Below are 23,594 nucleotides of genomic sequence, written 5' to 3'. Positions count from 1 at the left end.
ATGTCCATGTCTCTAGAGAGACACACATTCTCAGGATGACTGCATGCTTCTTCCTGAGGAGCCCACGAATCTGCTAATTTGCTCCAGCCTCTGGGTACTTGCTTTTCCTCCTTAGACTCTCTCTCCCTTCATCGCTCTTGAGAGCACTGACGGCATGCAGCATGGCTAAATACCACGGCACTGTAGAGGCTTGCACATGGGGTTAGGAATTTGAAACGTACAGGTGTCAAGAGTTAGTCCTGAGGGCCGGACGGTGGAGGCGCACACCTTTAATCCCAGCACACAGAAGGCAGAGGCAGGTGGATCTCTGTTAGTTTGAGGCCAGCCTGGTTTACAAGAGCTAGTTCCAGGACAGGCTCCAAAGCTACAGAGAAACCCTGTCTCAAAAAACACAAAAACAAAAGGATAAAAAAGCAAAAGCGTTAGTCCTGTCTTGCACATCTGCCCTGATTAAAGCTGATAAACTAGGTATCTGACTGTAATGCTAAGACAAGCCAGCTCTTTGTGTCTTAAACGAAACTAAAAAGCAAAGGAAATGTGGAGAGTGGGGTTTAATCACTGAGCAGCTAATTAGATCTTTGGAGACTTATTTCACTCTCTGTGAAATCCATGCCAGTCTTACAGACTAATTAAAGTGAGACTAGCTTGCCAAGCATTTCACGTTAGGCAAATATCCACAGACTTCCTCAGAGTCTGAAGACAAAGTGTATGTAGAATTTATGTTTCCTATTTCATCAAAAGACTCTGGCGAGTTTTTTTCAATTCTAGATACTCCTATAATAATAAAGTAGACTTCTAACTGAAGAGCCTACCTGTGCTCCTGCATTTATGTTTTCTCTATGAATTCAGCTATTTGTATTTCAGCAAATATCCTACCAAAGAATCACCATCTAACCTTTCGCAGTTGGGTTTCTGTTCAACAAAATTCGAGGTGGAGAAAGCTTTATTTAGTTGTACTCTCAGAGGGGCAATTAGTCAACAATATGAAATAAATTAGAGGTCTTTAGTAAGCAGCACTCCTAGGAGAGAGGTAGCCATTCCTAAAAGTTCTCTCTGATCTCAGCCTGATCTGCTGTGCTCCAGAGATGCAGTGCTGCCCCTGCCTGGCTCAGTCTTCAGCCTACCCTTCCCTAGCTGATGCTTGAGGCCTCTGGCTGTCTCCAACAGAGCCTTGCCCTTAATCATTGTGCTTTCTCTTAAGTACCTTGCATGGAGTTGCTTTCATTATAACTGTAAATGTTTTCATTGCTCATCAGTTTCATTCAATAGAGGCTAAATTTCTTTCTGTGATCCAGAACTTTGGGAAGTTTCTTCTTTATAAAGCTGCAGATTTTTGTTATTGATGCTGTTAATAGAAGATTCTGGAATCTGAGGAACTTTCAGTTCCTTCTCAAATTTCCATTAGTCACTATAGTTATACTGAATGGGAGGAGGTATGTAGTTGTCTTCATTAATTCACTTGAAAAATATGTAAATACCTCCATGTGCCAGACATTGTGCTGGGAATTGGAAACACAGAGGTTCATGAGACCCCCTATCACTGAAGGAACTTTCAATTTGGGTGGGGGGAAAAAGGGAATATAAATAGATACCAATAGGACATAGTGCTTGGTGTCCTGGGAGGATCTCCATGAAAGACACTAGAGAGAGGACAAAGGATGTCTTTGAATCTCATCCTGCCTGGCATAGTTTTGATCATTGGCCATAGTTTGCCAACTCCTTATTTAATCTGAAAATGCTGTTTCCTCTGTGAGTGGAGTATAGGAGCAGGCATTCCAACACCATAGCGTACATGGGAGGTTCAAGGGATGACCTCCAGTGTCTGGCCTCAACTTCCACATCTTCTGTCTCCCAGTCACAGCTGGGTGTCAACCTAGCTGGTCTGTGAACTTAAGGCCCTTGTTTTAACTTCCATCTGCCAGCAGGACACATTGGGATCCAGAAGCTTGTGTTAGTGTATCTGGATGGTTATGGGGATCCAAACTCAGGTTGTCAAAAAATACTATACCACAGTGATCTATCTGCCTGTCCCAAGAGAGCCATTTCTTAGCTTGTTTGTCTTGCTGGACTCATAGCTATATATTTCAAGACTGGTTAATGGGAAGGAATCTAATGTATTGAGAGTTGCTAGAACCTTGGTATTAAGAAGATGGAAACAGGGAGTTGGAGAGATGGCTCAGTGATGAAGAGCACTGACTGTTCTTACAGAGGACCTGGGCTCAATTCCCAGCACCCACATGGCAACCCACAGCTGTGACTCCAGTTCCAGGGATCTGACACCCTCACACCAATACACGTAAAATTAAAAAAAAAAAAATGAAAAGCAAGCAAGCAAACGGAACCCCCAGAGATAGCTATAGTAAAATTCTTTTTAAAAAATGATGGAAGTAAAGAGTAAACAGACAAGAGTCTGTGACGCATATGTGTCTATGATGCTTCCTTTAAAACAAAACCATATTTTACACTTGGGTTTACAGTACCAAAATATGAACCTATGTTGTATACATTCACAATTCATTTCCTTTTAACTACCTTCTCCAGTAGCCCCTGTGTTAGAAACAAAAAACTCCAAAACAAACAAAACAGCAACAACAAAATCCATTGCTGTAAGAAATACTCAAGAGCAACAGGTTAATAATTTTAATTCACAGTTGTTCTGAAGTTCCATTCTAAGGTTAGCTGGCTCATTGCTTTGGGATGAATATGATGTAGAACACCATGGCAACAACAGCATGAGGCTTAAGGTGGCCATTGAATGCATGATGGCTGGGATGCAGAGATGAGAAATGGAGAGGCGGGAACAAATACAGCTATCATTGGCATAACTTGAGCTATTCCATTTGCCAGAGCAGGCCCCGCCTTCCACAGTTTTCACCAGCTCTCAGTAAGCCCATCAGAGAATTAATTCACCAGTCATAGCAGAGCCCTCATGACTCAGTCACCTAGTACTGTGTGGCTCCACTTGCTAGGAACTAAGTTCAATTCATAGACATTGGGAGGAGATGCTTCATATTCAAAGAAATATACTGTAATTTTCCAACCCCAGGCAAGATTGACTAAAAATGGAAGCTAAGGAGAGCTCAAAAATAAAAGATATTTTAATTAAGAATACACCAGATGCCGGGCGGTGGTGGCACATGCCTTTAATCCCAGCACTCAAGAGGCAGAAGCAGGTGGATCTCTGTGAATTTGAGACCAGCCTGGTCTACAAGAACTAGTTCCGGGTCATGTTCCAAAGCTGCAGAGAAACCCTGTCTCAAAAAAATATATACCATAAGTCATTTTCAGATTAGGAGATTTTGACAATGTAAAAGCAAACCGGTATATATCATGAGCTCAAAATTAAATTGTGCTGTTCTTACATGGGGTTAAGCTCTTGCTAGTTTTAATAAATGATAAATCTGTTTGCCTATGCTACCAGATATAATATAAAGAGAATATATATAGGCTGGATGGTGCCCATTTAGGTATATGAATGGCTTTCCCAGCAGGAACCTAACAAGGTTTGTTGCTACTTGTGGTCTTTATTTGTCATTGTCTGATGCAATCAGTTTAGCCAGAATCTCGAGGGTAAAGAACAGAAGGTAGGAATCAGTCATCCTTCTCCTGGAAGATCTCTTTGGACTAGTGAACAGTCATTAGGCAATTCTGTTCCAGCTCTCTTTCTAGAAACTCCATAGATGGCCATCGGGGAGGACTTTGCTTTCATAACCACGTTGCTAGTTATGTGAGCTTGGGAAGTTCATTGTCCCTCTCTTAATCTTTGAGTTGTACATTTTAAAGGTCAGGGATTGGGCTACTGTACTACTGATCTCTTACTCTTGTGTCCATTATCTCTATTGGATGATATTACAGGAGGATTCAATAAAAAGTAAAAGGCCAGTGAAAAAATTTGCTAAAGACTATTCCGTGTTGTGCCTATGTCCTGAAAAGAAACCACAGAAATAACCACATTGGAAGAAATTCTTTTCAAAAGTGATAAGTGCCTAAAATATATTCTGTACTGAAAGTGTAAAGTTTCATGTGAACCTACACAGCTTCTGTTCCAAATGCCTGTTCTAACTGTACGGAAGTTCATTGAGTTGTAGAGACTGTGGGTCCAGTTAATTTTGGTGTGTGATACTTTCATGGCAATTTTTATAATATAGTTTAGAAAGTTAAAAAAAGTGAATTTAAGTGAAGATTATATTATACTCCTTTCAAAAAGTTCGATGGAGCTTGTCTGATATTGATAAGAGAAGTGTTGGAGGCATCTGAATTAGGGAGCACAGAGTCCAGAAAAATATGTCTTGTCAACTTCTTAGGAGACTTTGGTCAGACCATTGGGAACACAGATTTATTTTTGTCTCCATTCCATTTTAATGTTGAATTCTACTCTGGGGATCAAACAAAAGACTCTTAATATTTTTGTTTCTAAGGTCTCTGGAGATCTGGGACTATTGGCTTGATCCCTGTGGATGACTTCCCATATCTTTCTTGCTAACCCTATGGACAATGTACAGTAGGCATTGTTGCTGCAGCCTCTATTGAGAAGGCAGAAGAGCTGGGGATAAAGGGCCTAGCAAGTCAGTATGGTAGTGTCAATTCTGCAGGGTCAGGTCCAGATATTTACTATATATGAGAGTCCCTTAAGTATTGAGGACTATCAGAATTAACCAGAGTGGCAGTTCTTTGTTACTTAAAAAGTGCCTTTAAGCTCTGGTGTGGTATCTTCTGGAATTGGGGAGAAATATAACTTCATATCTTCTTGTGGGGACCTTTCATTTTCAGGGAAAACAGAGCAGTCTGGAGCAAGCTTCTGAATCTCTCTGTATCTGTTTTCTCCTTCATATAACAGTGCTTAGATCTTTTGATTATTGAGAAGGATCTAGGGAAAGTTAGAAACATGTCAACTCCTAGCAGAAGATGACACTACAGTATCAAATGGACATTGGGTGGTTCAAGTCTCAAATCTTCTGATGCTTCCTTTCTTAGAAATCTTGATCCTTGGAGCCCATTTCTTCCTGGCATGGCCCCAGAGGACACCAGATGCATTTGGCATCTAGTTCCTCAGTCCCAGTCTGTTTTGTAGTCAAGAGGAGATCCTGTCTGACCTCTCATGTTCTCTGCACTTTCTGCATGTTTACCCTGTATACAACCTTGAGCTCTTTCCGCTGGCATCAACATTCCATGCCTTGAGTCTATGAGGCTGCCTGGCATTTTAATAAAGCTGCCAGGTCCTCCTTTGGTAGGTTTCCTCTCCACTCCATTAGCACCAAGCATTCAGGCCTCAAGTATCTTAAAATTTTGAGCCAGTCAAAAGGACAGTGGTACAGGCTCACCAGCACACTAATGCTTCCAAGAGAGAATGACTGTAAAAGTTATTTTATATCATTCCCATTACAGGGCCACGAGGAAAATAATGTGGCTTTGCTTATCCTCATAATCACAGCTGCATGCTGTAGTATGACTTTGATGGGGTAAGAAGATATTAAGTATTGAAAAATCAAACAAGATAATAGATACAGTATAGCAGGTTGGTGGTGGCACAACTCATTTAATCCCAACACTCGGGAGAAAGGTAAGTGGATCTCTGTGAGTTCTAGGCCAGCCTGGTCTACAAGAGGTAGTTCCAGGATAGCCAGAGATGTTACACAGAGAAACCTTGTCTCAAAAAAACCGAAATCTAATAAATAAAAAGAAGTTTACTCAATACAAAGCAGGTTTCACTAAATACAATGAGTTGTGGAAATTGGTTAGGAATCTTTACAGTCCTATAGAAAGTGACAAAACAAAAATATTATCAATGGCAGGGAAATTGGTTTATTCCTGTTAGTCTTCTGTGATATGAGCCAATGCCTTCATGGAAAAGAGAAAGTGGCTCTAACGATGTTCCCCTAACCTGACTGTGTGGAGAGCGCAGGGGTGGATTCTGGAGGAAATGCTGACCATTCACCATGTTCTGAGACAGGATTTTTAGTGTCAGAATTTGGTATTTATAATTAACCAAATATTCAGGACCAACTAGGTGTGTTTACTGAGGACATTTATATTCTGAGGATTCTGTCAGAATGTACATAGGCAGTATAAGCAGAATTGAAAATGTATTCTTTTAAAATTATTATTGTTGTTGTTCTAATTTTGTTTATTATGCCCCATCATGATATATATATTTATATATATATAAAAAATCATGTGGGAGTGTATATGTCACAGTATGATTGTGGAGGTCAGAAGACAGCTTTATGGAGTTACTTCTCTCCTATGTTTGTGTGGATTCCATCAGATCTCCAGGCTGGCTGATAAGCTCTATCCATTGAGCAACCTGTATGTCCCAGCATTGTTCTTTATGGAAGAGAAACCTGTTGCCAAGTGTGGCCCATTTATGGCATCTACTAAAAGTTTGTAGGCAAAATGTTTCTGAAAAACTGTATTAATTTTGCTGAAAGGTAATGAAGTATGTTTTGAAGCAAATTTTTGGAAATTACTGGTTTTCCTCTTGGGTAGCTCTGCTTTTCAACAGACAGCGCCCGACACGAAGTCACCTTTCCCTCCAGCTGCTCATCATAGTGCCGCACCTGCTCCTGCAGGACTCCTCACTGCTTGCTTGTAGGCTTCAGAAAACTTTAGGCTCTAAAGCAAATGTGTACCATTTATCATATTTATATTTTCATTTCAGAAAGTGGATGTCACCAGCAGGGCTGTGATGGAAATAATGACTAAAACAATTGAATACCTTCAGCCCAATCCAGGTAAGTGTTTTCTTGCGCAGTTGGAGTTCCCTCAGGTTAGCCTCTTACTGATTGACAGGTCGGATTTGGTAGGCTTCCCCTTCCTGTGAGGGAGGGTCCATTTTAAAGCTCACGATAAAATGCCTGCAAAGTATGTGGTATTTTATCCAACTGTGGTGTCCTTAACAGTGAATGTATGCAGCTTGGGCGACATCATGTCAGGGCAGCTACGATTTATTTTCAGCTGATTTTTAGTTTTTCAAGAAATGGTAAGAAAGAACATGAGACAGTTTTGGAATTGGTTGCGATGACTTTCAAACGATAAGGAAAAGAGTAAGCCAATATTTTTGTGAAGTACAAATGGTTTATGCTTATACGGCATAGAGGGCTGTCCCTTCTCTTCTTCTGGCACATCATAGACCAGCATTGTGGAGATTGGTTAGGAATCTTTACAGCATTAATTCCTGCTAACCTCTTGCACTAGATCTGTGATGTGGGAAGTCCTTCTGTATATGTGTTGCTTTTATTGATTAATGAATAAAGAAGCTGCTTGGGCCTACAGCAGGGTAGAATAGAGTTAGGTTGGAAAACTAAACTGAATGCTTTGAGAAAGTAGGCAGAATCAGAGAGATACCATGTAGGTGCCAGAGGAGAAAGATGCCTGCACACTGATACTGGTAAACCATGAGCCTCATGGTAAAATACAAAATAATAGAAATGGGTTAATTTAAGATGTAAGAGTTAGTTATAAAGAAGCCTAAGCTAATAGGCCAAGCAGTGTTTTAATTAATACAGTTTCTGGGTGACTATTTTGGGGCTGGGCAGCCGGGAAACAAATGAGTGGCCTCTGCCTAAAGATCTGGGACAGGAATTGTAGTAGAGATAATGGGAGTCCCTAGAAGACAGAACCAGGTATGGCTGCTGCTATCTCTGTGGTACTAGGTAGAGCAGGGCACACTAGCCTCCATCATAGGCCTTCTTACATTGTACGGCCTTTACTTCCTGACCCCAGCTACAACTTGAAGCAAGGCTAAATGCACTGCTTGGGGAAATATGGGGATTTGGAAAGCTAGTGGCCCTTGAGTCTTGTTTCTTTGGTAATTTCACTTAAGATTTTAGGTCCCTGGGTGTCCTTAAGATCCAGGCAATGATTTCAGTCTCATTGGGCTCAGATGCAGGGTCTAAGTGGTGAAGGGAAACAAGAGAGTGTGAAGAAGAAGCAGAGAAGTACTGAGGTGCGGAGGCTGCAGGCTCCCTCCTAATTTGTGGCTGCTGACTGCAGTCTTCTTTCGATCTTACTATGGTAGCTCAGTTACTATCTCCAACATGAATCAGTGATGTAGAAATGAAATTCTCTCTATTTTCCCTTAAGCCATATTAGACTATGTAACGGGGGAAACATAGAAGAAAATATGAAAGGTTCAGAAATGACTTTAACTGATCATAGACTAGATAAGTTTTCAAGCTGATCTGTAAGCAATGTCATGAATACCAAGAAGCCAAGTTTCATGTCGCTGCCTACCTTCTAGTGTTTATATTCCACAGAGGTACAAAGATCTCATAGACACACACACATTTATTCAAACAATGGTACTATGTCAAGTCTTGAAAAGAGAGCTGCTCACCTCACCTTGCTTTATCATAGTGATGGTTTTATAAAAGCAAGAAATGCACCTATTATCTTTGTAAAAATTCTTAAAGAACCCCATGTTTCCTTCATCTTCATGTGTGAATTACATTGGTAACTATTGTGGGACATGGTGTCAGAAATGCAAGGAGAAAGATGGTATTTGTCAAGGTCTATTGCAGCTTCAGTACAGTATCAATCACATACAGTCTCATCTTAAAACATATCTAACTCATATCTAACTTTATTTTTGACAGTCCCATATATGTATATATTATGTTTTGATCATATTCAGTTAGTTTCTCTCTTGTTTTTCCCTCCTCACACAGATATTTTTCTACTTTCCAACCAATCCCTCTCCTACTTCCATGTCTTTGTTTGTGTGATCCTGTGAGTGTCATTAGGGTTGCTTACCAACCTGGGTGTGGCTTCTCTGCAGCAGCACAGGCAATTTATGAATGGCCTACACCATAGAAGATGAGTCCCTCTCTCTCCCAGAAGCTATTAACTGCCTCTGAATCATTGAGGGGAGGTCGAGCCTGATGCATTAGTTCCTCCCCATCCATAATGGAATATGGAGAGGCTTAATCTTGTTTAGAGAATCACACCTCTGTGGGTTGAGTGATAGAGCCACATCATGCCCTAAACACTGTATCCCACAACGCCCCTCTCTTCCTTCAGTTCTTATATTCTTTCTACTTTTTCTACTACACTGTTCCCTAAGTGTTGAGAGACTATGAGTAGATGTCTCATTTTGTGTTGAACACTCAGTATGTTAGTCTCTCAAACTTTACCAGTTGTGAGTTTGATAGCATGGAAGTTTCTGTCCCACCTAGTTCCACCATTGTTCAGTCCCAAAGAAAAACACAGAGGTTTATATTAATTATAAACTATTTGACCTGTTAGCTCAGGCTTAATATTAAGTAGCTCTTACAATTTAAGATAACCCATAATTCTTTTTTATGTTTTGTCATGTGACTTGGTACCTTTTATCAATGAGGCATTCTCATCTTGCTTCCTCTGTGTCTGGGTGGCGACTGCAGATCGAGCCTTTCCTTTTCTTAGAATTCTCCCAGTATGGTTGCCCTGCCTATACTTCCTGCTTGGCCATTGGCCAATCAATGTTTTATTAAACCAATAAGAGTAACAAATCTTTACAGAATACAAGAATATTAGCCCACAGCAATCTGCAGTAGCTGCTATCTATCTACTACAGAAGTAGCTTCCCTGACCAAAGCTGGAAGTAGCACTAATCTGTAGGCAAAAATGAAATAGTTAGAAACATATTTGAGGAACAACATAGACATTTAGCAAAGTAACTGCTTTAGGCTACCCCTGAGGCCTGTATCCTCTCCATTCTGGGCTTTTTAAAATTAAATTGGAGGTAGGCATGCATTTTCTTCCTGGAAGTGAGCCTCAAAATCAGGAAGGGGTGAGTGCCTCCATAAGAGACATGCCACAGTTGCACTAAGAGACACGTCTTGCTTGGTTATTGCAGGATCCACAGCTGAGTAAGACAGCTGATAGTTTTCCTATAGCAGCAGGAAAAGAACCTGCTGGTGATAGGAGGACTAGCTAGCAGGAAGGAATCTTCCAGCTCAGTTCAGCTCTGTTTCTCTATGTCCTTTTTTCTGAGCGTGTGGTATCCTCAAGAAAATGATCTTTCCATGTAGATCATCTGTTTCCTCACTATTGTAAATGGAGCAACAGTGAACTTGATGACAAGGACATCTGTGGAATCCCTGCCCTGATTCCCATAGTGTTTGCACTAGTTTATACTTCTACTGTGAATGAGTAAGGGTTCCCATTGCATTCTCCAATGCTCTGGACAGCATGCATTGTCATTTGTTTTGTCATGAGAGCGACTGTTCTGATTGGAGTGAGATGGACTCTCAAAGGAGTTTTAGTTTACATTCCTCTGATGATTAGCAATTTTAATGTAGATCTTGAACACTTTTTAAAATATTTATTTGCCATTTGTAACTTTTTCTGAGGTCTCTCAATTCAGTTCCATAGCTGTGTTTTCAACTGGAGTGTTTGTTTTCTTGTTGTATGGGTTTTTGTTGTTGTTGTTGTTTGTAATCCGAGTATTAATTCTCTATTAAATGTATAGCGGTCAAAGATCATGTTCTGTCCTGTAGGCTGTCTCTTCATAGCTGTTTCCTAACTTCATGAGGTTCTATTTATCAGCTATTGGCCTTATTTCCTTAGCATTTAGGTCCTATTCCGAGACTTTGTTTATTCCAATACGATGATGTTTTCCCTATTTTTACCTCTAGCTATTTCAAGCATTTCGATATTACCTTAAGGTCTTCCTTCTGCTTGGGGTTGATTTTTGAAGAGGTGAAAGATAAGACCTAGATAATTTTTCTGTATGGAGATACCCAGGTTCCCAGCACCATCTCTTGAAGAGGCCACCTTTTCTCCAATGAGTATTTTTAGTGGCTTTGTAAAAATATCAATAGCTATTATTGCTTGGGTTCATAGCTGAATGTTCTGTTGTAATCTACTGATGTCTTTTGCACCAATACCCCACTGTTTTCCATCCATGGTTCTGAACTATAACTTGATATGAGGCATAGTGAAACCGCTAACCTTACTGTTCCCCCACTCTGCAAAGGATTACTTTGGATATCTGTGCTTCCAGATGAATTTTAATGTTTTTTTTCTATTTCTGTGAGTAATGGCATTAGAATTTTGACGGGGATTATGTTGAATATATAGATTGTGTTTGGTAAGATAGCCATTTTTATAATGTTGATTCTTCCAATATGAGTATGGGATATATTTGCATATTCAAGTGTCTCCTTTAATTTCTTTCCAGTATTTTAATGTTTCAGAGGCCTTTCACTTCTTTGGTTAGGATCATTCTATATGGCATTTATCAATCAGATGGTTTCCCCTATTTCTTCCTCAGCGTGTTGGATATTGATATATGGAAAGGTTACTGATTTTTGGATGTTAATCTTGTATCTTGCCAGTATGCTATAAATGTTGATCAATTCTAAGAGTTTTCTAGAGGCATCTTTATGGTATGATGTATTGACTTACATCATCTACAAATAAGGATATTTTTCTTTTCCCTTTCCCTGTATGTTTTCTTTCAAATTGCTTCTCTTGTCTTATTGCTCTTGCTAAGGCTCCCAGTACTATACTGAGTGAGTGTAGACAGAGTGAACAGACAGCCTTGCCTTGTTCCTGACTGTAGTAGAAATGTTTTGAGTTTTTCCCTATGTAATATAATTTTGGCTATAGTTTTGTCATACATTGCCTTATTGTATACAGATATGTCCCCTATGTTACCAGTTTCTTTATAACTTTATCTTAAAGGAATATTAGATCTTGTGAAAGGCCTTTTCTACATCTTTATGATGATCAAGTGATTTATATCCTTAGATCCATTTATACAATTTATTACTTTACTGATTTTTATATGCTGAAATGATTACAGCAAATTATATTATTGTGTGTTCTTAAATTCAGTTATTTAGTTTTCAAATATTACACCCCCATGTGTATATATGTGTGTTTATATGTTGAAGTATCAGAATAATAATGATTTTATACTGGCTTTGTAAAATAATAACTAAAGATAGATAGATAGTGTTACTTCTTTTGCTGTTTTATGGAATAATTTGAGAGACATTGTAGTAGTTTTCCTTTGAAGATCCGGCTCACCATTACCCATCTAGGCCTAGATCTTTCTCAGTTGGACATTTTTTTCTTTCCTTCTTCTCTCTTGTATGTTATACTACTAGATGTGTTGAAATTATTTAGTTTATTTTGATTTAACTTCGACAGGGTATGTGTATCTAGATATTCATGTATTCTTTTACTTTCAATCTCATGAAATACATGCTTTAAGGTCTGTTCTAATAATCTTATGAATTTCAGTGGTATGTATAATATTTTTTCTTTTCACAGCAATTTTCCTAATATAAAAATAAAATACAATCAATTCATAGTTTAAAATGTATTAAAAATACATGGCTCAGTGATTGAGTAATCTTCATGCAAGCCTGATAGCCTGATTTTGACAGCACCATGTCTTCTGAACACACAGAAGTCAAGATTCGGTATCATACCCCTAGAATTGCAGCATGTCCTTATCAGGAGTTGGGGAACAGAGGCAGCAAAATCCCCAGAAGCTTGAGGGCCACTTTGACTGGTATATGAAGAACCAAATGAGAGAAATCCTGTCTCAAATCTCAGACAAGATGAAGAAGATGAATTGACACCTACCTGAGGTTGTCCTTGGCCCTCCACTGACATGCTGTAGAACCCCTGTGCCTGCACTAATACACTCACCAAGAACACACATCATATGCTCTGTAGTGGTTTGGAAGGAAATGGCTTCCAAAGGGATTGGCACTATTAGAAGGTGTGGCCTTGTTGGAGTAGGTGTGGCCGGTGTGCAGATTTTTAGTAAAGACCCATCACTAATTATTTTTCCTAATTTCAGTTAAATTATAGAATGTTGCAGGTAGGTATGTTGAGATGACCATTATCTTTTCACAAATTCACATCTACCTAGGCTTTATAATATGAGCTTACTTGGACATATTATTTTTGGAGAGATTTTCAGATGAATGAACTCTAAATTTAAGCGTGAGCCCTGAACCCAGTACTAGTCTCCTTAACAGAAAAGAAGACATTGGGAAACACAGGAACATGAACAAGTGAAGACTAAACATTGGAATTATGCTGTCAGAAGCCAGGAAGTTCCAGGAGCCACACCATGCAGAAGAGTTGAGGGTCTCCCATAAAACCTTCACAGGGGACCAACCCTCTCAACAGTTTGAGTTCAGATCTCTGGCATCCTGTGGTAAGAGAATAAATTCCACTGTTTGAAACCAATCAATTCTGTGGTAAATTGCAATAGTAGTGCCAGAATGTGATATTGCTGGGTAGGCTTGATTCCCTCCCCCCCCCCCACCCCAGAAAAACAAAATAAAAGCTAGGCCAAGGTGTTTAAGAAATGACCAGGTGTCTTAGTTACTATTGTACTGCTCCGAAGAGACAAGTCTGACATTGACCAAGACAACTCATAAAAGATAGCATTTAATTGGAAGCTTGCTTATAGTTTCAGAGGGTTAGTCCATGATCATAATGGGAGGAAGCAGACAGGCATGGCACTGGAGCAGTAGCTGAGAGCTTTACATATTAATCTGGAAACGGCAGACAGAGGGGAAGCGAGGGAGGGAGGAAGAGAGAGAGAGACAGAGAGAGAGAGCAAGAAAGAGACAGACAGAGAGGGACAGAGAGAGCATGACAGAGAGAGAGAGCAAGAGAGAGACAGAGAGAGAAGACTGGGTCTGACTTGGGCTTTTGAAACCTCAAAGCCCACCCCTAACAACCACTAATAACACACTTCCTCCAGTAAGGCCACACTCACTCCAACAAATCTACACTTCCTAATCCTTCTAGTTTTTCTCAAGCAGTTCTACTTTCTGGTAATGGAGAACATCCAAATATATGAGCCTGTGGGGTCCTTTCCTATTCAAACCACCACACTAGCTCACATATCTAGGATACATAAATCTAGAATGGGAACCCAGGTCTGACTGCCTCCCAAGCCCAGGGCCATTCATGCATGATTCTGCTTCTGAGAAGGATGCTCGTACTTCATTTGAGTGCAGGAGGTCCTTTGCTTTTAGTGTATGTACCATGGGAATTCAGAAAAGAAATAGCTTGTGAGATTGTGCTGTTTTGTTGTTTTGATGATAGATCAAAAGAGGTAATTGGAGCAAATGAAATTTTTAGAAACACATCATAATAGTGTTGATATTTGTCATTGTAATTGTTTTATGACTCTGAGAATTGAATGGACAAATGCCACCTAGAAAAGAAACTCAGGAAAATTCACATTTTCTCTAGAAAAGCAGTTATTTATGAGTAGATAACATAAACATGCAAATAAATGCAACACCAAGGAATTTAGAACCAAACAAAATATCATGTAATAATTCTATATAATTTAAACAATTAATATTGATAATATATGACAGAGAGGGTTTGCTTCCTCTGATTTTTTTTGTCCTGGAAACAGGCATCGCACGGAGTTCCTAAAAGGTGGCTAGTTATCATTATGATGACAATTGAAAGCCAGCTGGTTGTCCTCTGGAAGGAGACACAGGAGTTTAACCAATACCCAGAGTACACAGTGCTTTTGCATAGCAAAACAGAGAGAATCCCCAACTTGTCTATATCTGATCCCTACTCAGCATCATAGGAACTAAAGCTGGATTAACCCACCGGAGTCTGGACATTAGTACTGAATGTACACGTTCTCGCTTGAGTTAGGTGAGGATTGTGACTGGGGCCAATGAACAGATTCTTATAGACAGGATAATGGAATCTTGGGAAGTTCCACTCCACGGGTATTTAAAGAGCACCAGCCTCCGTGTTGCTTTCACACCTTACAGTTCGAGACTCTCAGAACATTTATATCCTTTAAGCCCAGTTCTTATAGAAAAGGCTATGAATGAGAGCTTGTTCAATTTCAGGAATTCATGAAGATACTTTATGAAGGTCCTTCTACATCCCTGACCTCCACCAGAGTGGCATTTGAACATGGCAAATCTGATGCTATTATGTTACATAAAACATTAAATTGTTTCTCATGCTTTTAGAATTAAACTGGCTTATAAGGCCCCCCACCCGGCCCGGCTGAACCACCCATTCCCTTCCATCATGCCCCCACTGCCCAGCTGAACCACCCATTTCCCGCCATCATGCCCAGTGACAGCTCTTTCAGGTCCTGTACCTATCTCACTCCAGCTGCATTCCCTGGGCTCATGGCAGGCACGGGCAGCCAGTCGGCGCTTGGAAGTGACGACGTGAGTTATGAATCATGGCTGGCTGATGATTTACAGCCTCTCCACAAGGGGCAGGTGGAAGAAGTCTTCCTCTTTCTCGGATTATCAGACCCACAGATACACACAGCATGTGTCACGTGCATTTTCTCTTTATGTAAACATCAGTTCTAGAATATGGGTGGGCAAAACAAAAGTTTGATAAAGATTTGATATTTAGCTCCTTGGTTTGTGTATTTTAGGGTTTTCTTTCCTTTCAATAAAGAAATGAACAATCAGATTCCCATCAAGACAGTTTTAAATATCTTAATCTCCTGAAAATTCCCTTCTTACTGATTCAGTGGCGGTGTCCCCTCTACTAGGTGGACAGCCGTGGCCAGATGACAGCGTGGGGTCTTTCTAGTCTTGCCATAATTTCTGTGCCAGAGGCCTTTTCAGTTTTCATGGAGCAGTTGCTCTGACCCGAATGTTACAATACAATATAAATTTCCAAGCTCCCCGGTGGAAGAAGCAGCTCACGCATAGGAATTATTATGCAGAGCAGACACTTGCTGTTCTGCAGAGGAGCTTTTCCTGATGCATGTGCACTGTTTATGCAGCATGCTTGAAATCCGAGGTATTCAATTGGGGGTATTGGATTTCTGTTGAGGGTTTTTTTTTTTTAATAATTTCATTTCTCACAGAATATTACCTGTGGAAGTAAAAGCATGCTGCATGAATTTTTAAATGCTTCATTAATCCATGGGATAATTTTATATTAAAATTGTATTTCTTCCCACAGGCTGTTCTTTTTAGTCTTCTCCTTCCAAAGATGAATAATTAATAAATATTAAATCATGATAATCAGGTATTTGTTGGTAGTGGAACTGAGCATGAATTATATGTCATTTGGCACCCATTTAACCAAATGGTTGGTTGGACAGCACATTAATTTTCTGTTGGGCAGGAGGGCTAATCCTTTGCTTCTTTGCCTCTGTATGTCTACATGTGTGTATGAGGGAATATACAGCATTAGGCCTTCTCTTAATGAGTAAGGGATGTGTATTTACTCACAGACAGAGATTTTACTTTCCTAACTCTTGACACAGAGAAGTGATTCAAAACATATGAAGGCCTTTGTCTTGGAACTGATCTATTGGGAGCCCACCAAGGCCAGCTGGTCTGGGACTGAATAAGCATGGGTTGAAACTGGACTCTCTGAACATGGTGGACAATGAAGGCTGATGAGAAGCCAAGGACAATGGCACTGGGTTTCTATCCTAATACATGAACTAGCTTTGTGGGAGCTTAGCCTGTTTGGATGCTCACCTTCCTGGACCTAGGTAGAAGTGGGAGGACCTTGGTCTTCCCTCAGGGCAGGGAATTTGGACTGCTCTTCAGTATCGAGAGGGAGGGGGAATGGAGTGGGGGGAGAAGAAGAGGAGTGGGGATAGGGGGAGGGGAGTGGGGGTAGGGGGCAATATGTGGAAGGAGGGGGAGGGAAATGGGAAATGGGGAGGAGGCGGAAATTTTAATTAAAAGAGAATTAAAAAAAACATATGAAGGAAAAATTCCCCTATACAATTATGAGCAAGTGTTAAATTTCAGAGGGATAATTCTTCTGAGAATAAATACAATAATGAAAAAAACATATCTGGAGATGGGCAGTATATTATATTTATTTATTGAAAAGACTGGATGTCTTTCCTAATTTTACAAAATCGTTGGGAAAAATATTGCAAGTTGCTAATTGTCTAGGCATCTTTTCCAGCAGCTAACTGACCCCAACTGACCAAGAACAAACATCGTTAAAGTAGACAAGTTTGGGGATTCTCTCTGTTACAGAAACTTTGATGCAGTCAGTGTGTCCTGTGTGGAGTTTCCCAGCCATCACTCTTGAGGTTGTTGGACCACTCCCTACTATTGAGTTTAGTTCCCCCTTACCTTAGAGCACAGAACAGCTGAGGTAGACTGGAGCGCCTCTTACTGCATTCAGCTTATGAAGTGTCCTCAATGCTGACGAGATAAAAGACAGCCCGTCCTGTGCTGAGGCTGGAGATTCTCCTGTGTTTGGAGACGTGAGGCAGGGTCTGAGGAAAGTTCAGTCTCGGGCCGTCCCCCACCAGTGTCATAGCACCAATGCCACTCTTTCCTCTAAAAATCCACTTAAGCAGACTCCTAATGTTAGTGATGTGATGCTTGTGTGTGTTTTTAAGAAATTGTACGAAGCATTTTATGCTCTTGGGGAGCAATTGCTTGCTTTCCCAGGGCATGCTGTGAGATCTTTGTTGGCTCCTTGCAGCATCTAGTCCTGAGTTGGGAAATATTTGCTGTTTGCGTCACGAAGTTCCTACAGCTGCTGAGTGTACCACAGCACAGTGTCTTAAAATACCACCCTGCTGCTTCCCACTCAGGGCTAGAAGAGCACTGTCACCTCAGGGAGTGGCGTTACATAAATGCAGTTGTTGGGTCAAAAGTAGCATGTTCCAGCACTTGAGTCACCTCCTTAAACAAGATGCAAGCAGACCTCTTCTCTCTCCTCAGTTCTGCACAGCATGTGATCAATAAAGTAACCATCCACTGCCAGGAGCTTCACCTAAGCCTTCCCGGCTGTCTGTATCTTTGTAGTTATTCACTCCTCAGGAGTGTGCAAACTGAGGGCGATGAACGCCACACTCACAGTTCTGGGAGCATCAGAGGAGGGAAGTTTAGAATTATTGGTTCCTGCAATTCTTCCATATGGTTGTTGGGTATTTCCATCACGACACATGTGCAAAGATTTGATTCAGAGTATGGAGCCCAGGTGTAATTGTGTGAATTGCAGATTTATACTTTACAATTTTAATTAAAATAATTCAAAATTAAGGGACTAGGAGATGGCTCAATGGTTAAGAGAGCCTACTGCTCTTATGGAAGATATGGGTCCAGTTCTCAGCAACCAGTGGCAGCTCACAACTATGTAACTCCAGTTCAGGAGATCCGATGCCCTCTTCTGGCAACCAAGGGCACCAAACACGTGCGTTGCATAGACTTAGTACATGCAAAACAAAACACACATCCATACACATAACAATGAAAATGAATAAAGCTCTAAATAACATCAATTCAAAATTAAGGACTTTTGTTGTGGTAAAATGCAGATGACCTAAGTCATCTTAATTAAATTTAAGCATACATTTCAGTACTGTCATCACCGTGGTCTACCCCCATAACCCTTTTCATGTGGGAAAATAAAAATATTCCCATTGAATAATAACTCCTTGATCTCTGACAACTGTCATTCTACATCCTGGCGCTGTAACTTCATGTGCTCTTAAGAGTCCGTGTGACTGAATTCATGTAGTTTCTTCCTTTTTGCTACTCGCTCATTTTGCTTATGATGTCTTTAAGGCTTATCCATGGTACAGCACGCGTAAGATTCTCTGTCTTTTTGAGGTTGGATAATATTCCACAGGAAACAGAAAAGGTTTGTGTTCTAGGAGTAGATTCCATTTGGTCTGTCAAGCTTCTCTGTTTCTCTATAAAACAGACAAAGAAAACCTGTCTGATGGGCTATTGCAAGGATTAAAAAGATGTTATATGTGAACTGTGTATAGTAGGTGATAAGTGTTTTTCCAGCCAACAAGCCTCTCCACGAATGCAGTAATCCAAATCAAACCAGATCAGACAGAATTAGAAAAGGCCCAGGTTTAATGGATGCCACCACTCCTGGGTGGTCCCTAGGAAAACATGGAGAGGGGAAAGGAGAAACAGAATGACCATGTGTTCGTTCTCTGGGGAGCAGTTTAAATAGCCTATGGGAGTGGTCTTAACCCTCCCTGAGTAGGGTCACCATTTTGGTGGGATTTCTTGGAGGTGGGGTCTAGACTGTGGCCACTCCCAGGGGAGGGGACTGGACCCCCAGCCAAACATTCCAGACCTTATATAAACATATCCATTGTATATATGGATGCCAGGGGGCTGGGGTGATGCTTCCAACCAAAGAGTAGGTACCTCTGAATGATAGCCACAGAATGAAATGTGCTTCTGATATTCTGCTTTTAGAAGATACTTTAAAGATCTTTCTGTGTCTAGTCCAGACAGTAGCATTGGTGAATAGCCCTACAGTCTGCCAGCACAGTCTTGCTAAAGATCTCTCCTCTGTGGAGTAATGACGCCTGGCTTTTGTGAGGGAGAGCTGGAGAAGAAAGGCATCAGTACAGGCTATGGAAATGTCTAGAAAATGTGTTCCACCTCCTTCTTCTTTTCCAGTAGATGGCTAAGTCTAACATGTTTCTCCTAACAATCAGAACATGAAGATGTGCCTCAGGAAATGAGTTGGCCAGCCACCTGCTCTACCCTAGAGTATCTCTGATGCTCATAAACATGAGCCAAGGGCAAGGACTCTTTGTCTTTGTCCTTGCTGTGCCAGATGCCTTGTCAATATGTTTTCACTCGATATCACAGTGGATAAAAGGAAGTCAATCTTGAGAACAAGTGTAAACCTAGCTTTAACTTTTAGCTATTTTGAGATTCAAGAACAATATATCCTTATTCCACAGTATTCTCAGAGTTTTCACAGTTATGGTATTTTAAACATACTTCTAAAAACTTCATATTCTATAAATTAATAGCTATTTAAGAATAAGATGAACTAAGCTTAGTAGTGCTTATAACAAACTACATGCTACAGGAATATTAAATGAAAAAAATTTTAAATGAATCTCCTGGTCTGGAACAGCCCTCCCATGGAGTCACAGGTGGACACTGCCCACTTCTGCATTGAGAATGTGTTGTCCACTGAGGGAGTGTTCAGAAGACCTAGACAGAGCACACTATTAATGTGAATTCACTTGTAGGCATTTTCCCTTCTTAATTCCCCTCTCTTGATCTCACGCCCAAATGTTCTCCTATACCCACACATACATGTTCAGTTATATACATGTACATATTATAGGCTAGGATCCACATATCAGGGACAACATGCTTCTCCCCCCACCTCAAGACTGGGTGACCTTAATTTGTATTATACATTCTAAGTATATCTATTTTCTGAAAGTTTTGTGATGTCATTTTCTTTAGAGTTAAATCTTATTCTATTTTATATCTTTCGTGGGTTTCGTTTTCCAGTCACCTGTTGACGGACACCTCGGTTGTTTCTGTTTCCTAGCTCTAGTGAACAGAGCAGCTAAAGCATGGGGTGTGTGCGTCTCTGTAGCAGGATGTGCAGGACTGAAACAGCTGGCTGTGTCATGGTTCCGCTTTAAACTGTTTGAGAAAACTCAAATTGCTTTCCGCAGTGGCTCTTCAGGAAAACTGTCTAGCACATCTGTGTACATCTGTGTTGTCCATGGACACATTTCTGGGGGAAATACCCAAAGAGGCGGAGTCACAGAACTGGGCTCAGATGTAGTCAATATTGGCACATTCGTATCCAAATTTGCTCTTCCCCCAGAGCGGTACCTGAGAGTTCTGCTCGCTCACCTGGAGTTCCTGGAGCATCTGTTTCTTGGGCCTGGCTCTTCTGTGCAGATCACAGGATGGATTCTCTAACTCTGCCTTTTAAGTTCTCTTTCGAGAAGCCCATCTCAGTAGCACTTGCTTCAGGAGCCTCCCAGCCTTGCTGTTTTAAAGACTGTGTTCGTCTCTGTGTTCTTCTCTGTGGTGTGGCTTTACAGTGTGGGCCCTCACAGAGTAGGTGCCTAACAAATACTCTGTCATTTATCATTGCAGGGGACTCCTTCAAAGTATTCCATTTTTGGTAAATAACCAATCTAGTGGTGAAATTCCAAACTTTACTATACGGGAGATACACAAATCCTTCCGGTGTGATCTTGGAAATGACTGGATGACTGAATTATTTGGTGCCTGTGAGAAAGGGTGCTGCTCTGTGCCCAGGCTGCCCTCGACCCCTGTGTCCTCAGCTGGCCTCTGACTCACTCAGCCTGCAGGCCTCAGCCTCTAGAGCCCTGGTTCTCAACCTTCCTAATGCTGTGACCCTTTAACACAGCTCCTCGTTTTGTGGTGGTCTCCAACCATAAATTATTTGTGTTGCTACTTCATAACTGTAATTTTGCTACTGTAATAAATCAAAACATAAATATTTCTAGAAGTAGAAGTTTGTCGTAAGGGTCACAGGGTGAGAACAACTGCCCTTGAGTGGCCACACTACTGACCTACCACTTTAAATTGATCTGTGGTCTTGGTTCTTTTGATCTAGGACTCATCATTCAGCTTGTGGACTGTCTGCGTGGTTGGGGGAAATGGGAGTTTGTTTCCTGATTCACAAAGATTGCCCAGTTTTTGTGATTAAGCTGATTTTCATAGCGTGCCTCAAAAGTGGTACTCCCTAGGGAAGTGTGGGGTGACTGCCTCCCTCGTGGACTAAGCAGGAAGGATGTGGGATTCTACATCCTAACTGTGGTTAGGAAGGAAGTCCTAAGACCGAGGCCTGGCAACTGTGGACCCTAATGCCCCATGAGGGAAATGCCAGCCAGGCCACCCACAGTGCTCCTGATCTCCAGCCAGCTGCCCATCAGAGCACGCACCGCAGGGAGTCGAGTCTATCATCCTCATGCTTCATTTCACGGCACAGAGGGAAGCTGGCAGACACTTGAAAAGGGAAGCTTCTAAATAAAGCAGTCAGAGGAACGTTTGAAACTTTTCAGTGAAGTGATTTAACCCACAGAGGGAAGAAAACACCCTTGTCCCCGCCCCTCACCCCTCCAACCAATGACTGCTTTCCTGCTGTCCTATTGATACTTTGTCTTCCCCACTCACATTTTGCAAACTCTCGCTGTGGACCAGTCCTCTCTGGGCAGGTGGAAATGTTCAGGGAAAGGGACTCCATGAAACACAGTTCCCTGCACGACCACAGTGTGTCCTGAGAGCATTGCAGCTCTCACAGCAGAAGAGCCTGGCCCGGGCGGGAAGGGGGAGAAAGAGCTCTTCCATCTAATCCAGGCTGCTGACCTGTGCTTAGACGGTGTGCTCCTTATCATTGAATGTTGATAACAGCCTGCTGAATGAGATCATCTTCAGGATACATGCTAGAAAGATGTACACCCTGGCCTTCTCCCAATGTCTTCAAGAGTTCAAAGCTTCAAAGTAGTTCAAAGTTCACAGCTTCCCATGAAAGAAGGCAAGATCTGATAAGGATCTGACTTCCTGGTTGTTTGTTTGGATTAAGACATAAAAATTAAATGTAAGACAATAGATGTAAGACGGTTGAGCTTTCCCTGCTAGTTTCCTAGTTTCTGCTTTGGTGGACAGGCAGAGTTAGGATGGCTAAGCCGTGACTCCCAGGGACACTGCTTCTGACCAGAGAACTGCAGGCAGAGCCAGCCTAGAACTGCATTGCTCAGTGTGGAGCCTGGGTTTCCCTTTAGCTGTGCCCAGAATTAGAAAGCTCAGCAGGAGCCTAGAGGCTGTATAGGGCTCACCCTAGGAGTTGGTAGCAATCCAGATTCTCCCATTTGTATTCTTTCAAAGGTAGAGAGATTTTGAGTTAGGAACGAAGCTGTTCTCTGTGCTGGCATCACAGCAGCAGAGCTGTTGCTCATCCTTTCATGGTCATCCTAATTTTCTGTTTTGCTCTTGCCATTTACCCAATAAATGTCTTTCCAGAAAAATCGCCTCACTTAGATCCACCAAGTCTCTTCCTTTGATGCTGTTTTCTGATCCCATTTTACATGTCAATCCTCATTAACTTTTCTCTCCTGGCCCACTAAGCTAGTGAACACTTGCTATAGTCACACTTGGAAGGCCCTCAAAGTTACCCATGGCTTGCCTGTCAGATCGCTATTCATCCACCACAACCACTAGATAATGACTAAATTGTTCTCCTGGGGGTTGGGGTCGGGGGCTGGGAAGTAGTTGTAATTAATTTCTTCTTTTATAGGAAAATAATTTATGAACATGTTATTTAAAGTTACTTCACACAAAAAGTACTGTATGAAAAAAACTTCCAGTTACCCTCAGGGTTTAGACCCTGTCCCCATTTCTGCTACTGAAAACCAGCATTTTAAAGACTCTTGACTGTTCTTCTTTGTTTTGCTTTTTAAAAGCTTTTGGTTTTGGGTTTTTTGTTTTGTTTTGGGTTTTGGATGCTTTGTTTGGTTTTTGGTTTTGATTTTGGGTTTTTTGTTATGTTTTGTTTGGGTTTTGGATGTTTTGTTTTGGTTTTTGGTTTGATTTGGGGTTTTTTTGTTTTGTTTTTTGGTTTGGGTTTTGGGTGTCTTGTTTTGTTTGTTTGTTTGGGTTTTGGGTGTTTTCTTTCATTGGTTGTTTGGTTTCTATCTCCAGTCATGAATTAAGGTCTGAATTGAGCCTGTTTCCTCCTCCCAGCTTTAGCTGTCTTCTTGCCGATTCCCATGTCAGAAGGTGAAAACTGTCTGTTCCTTGCCTGCCCTCCCATGATTGTGTCTATCCCTATGACTTTCTCAGTGTGTTTATGTCGTTGTTTGTTAGAGCCCACTGGGGACC

The 23,594-nt window shown here is 41.1% G+C and overlaps 1 protein-coding gene across 1 annotated transcript in view; it reads left to right on the top strand.

Moving 5' to 3' along the window:
* The window catches only part of Sh3gl2 (SH3 domain containing GRB2 like 2, endophilin A1), a 171,179-nt gene that overhangs the window by 132,947 nt on the left and 14,638 nt on the right, over positions 1–23,594 (top strand). The window contains exon 3 of the mRNA XM_057785222.1: positions 6,659–6,731. Coding sequence (XP_057641205.1) covers positions 6,659–6,731 — 73 coding nt within the window. The remainder of the gene's footprint in view (positions 1–6,658; positions 6,732–23,594) is intronic.

This window comes from Chionomys nivalis, chromosome 11 (genome assembly GCF_950005125.1).
Source record: "Chionomys nivalis chromosome 11, mChiNiv1.1, whole genome shotgun sequence".
Lineage (NCBI taxonomy): Eukaryota > Metazoa > Chordata > Mammalia > Rodentia > Cricetidae > Chionomys > Chionomys nivalis.
This window is presented reverse-complemented; position numbering and strand designations above follow the sequence as displayed.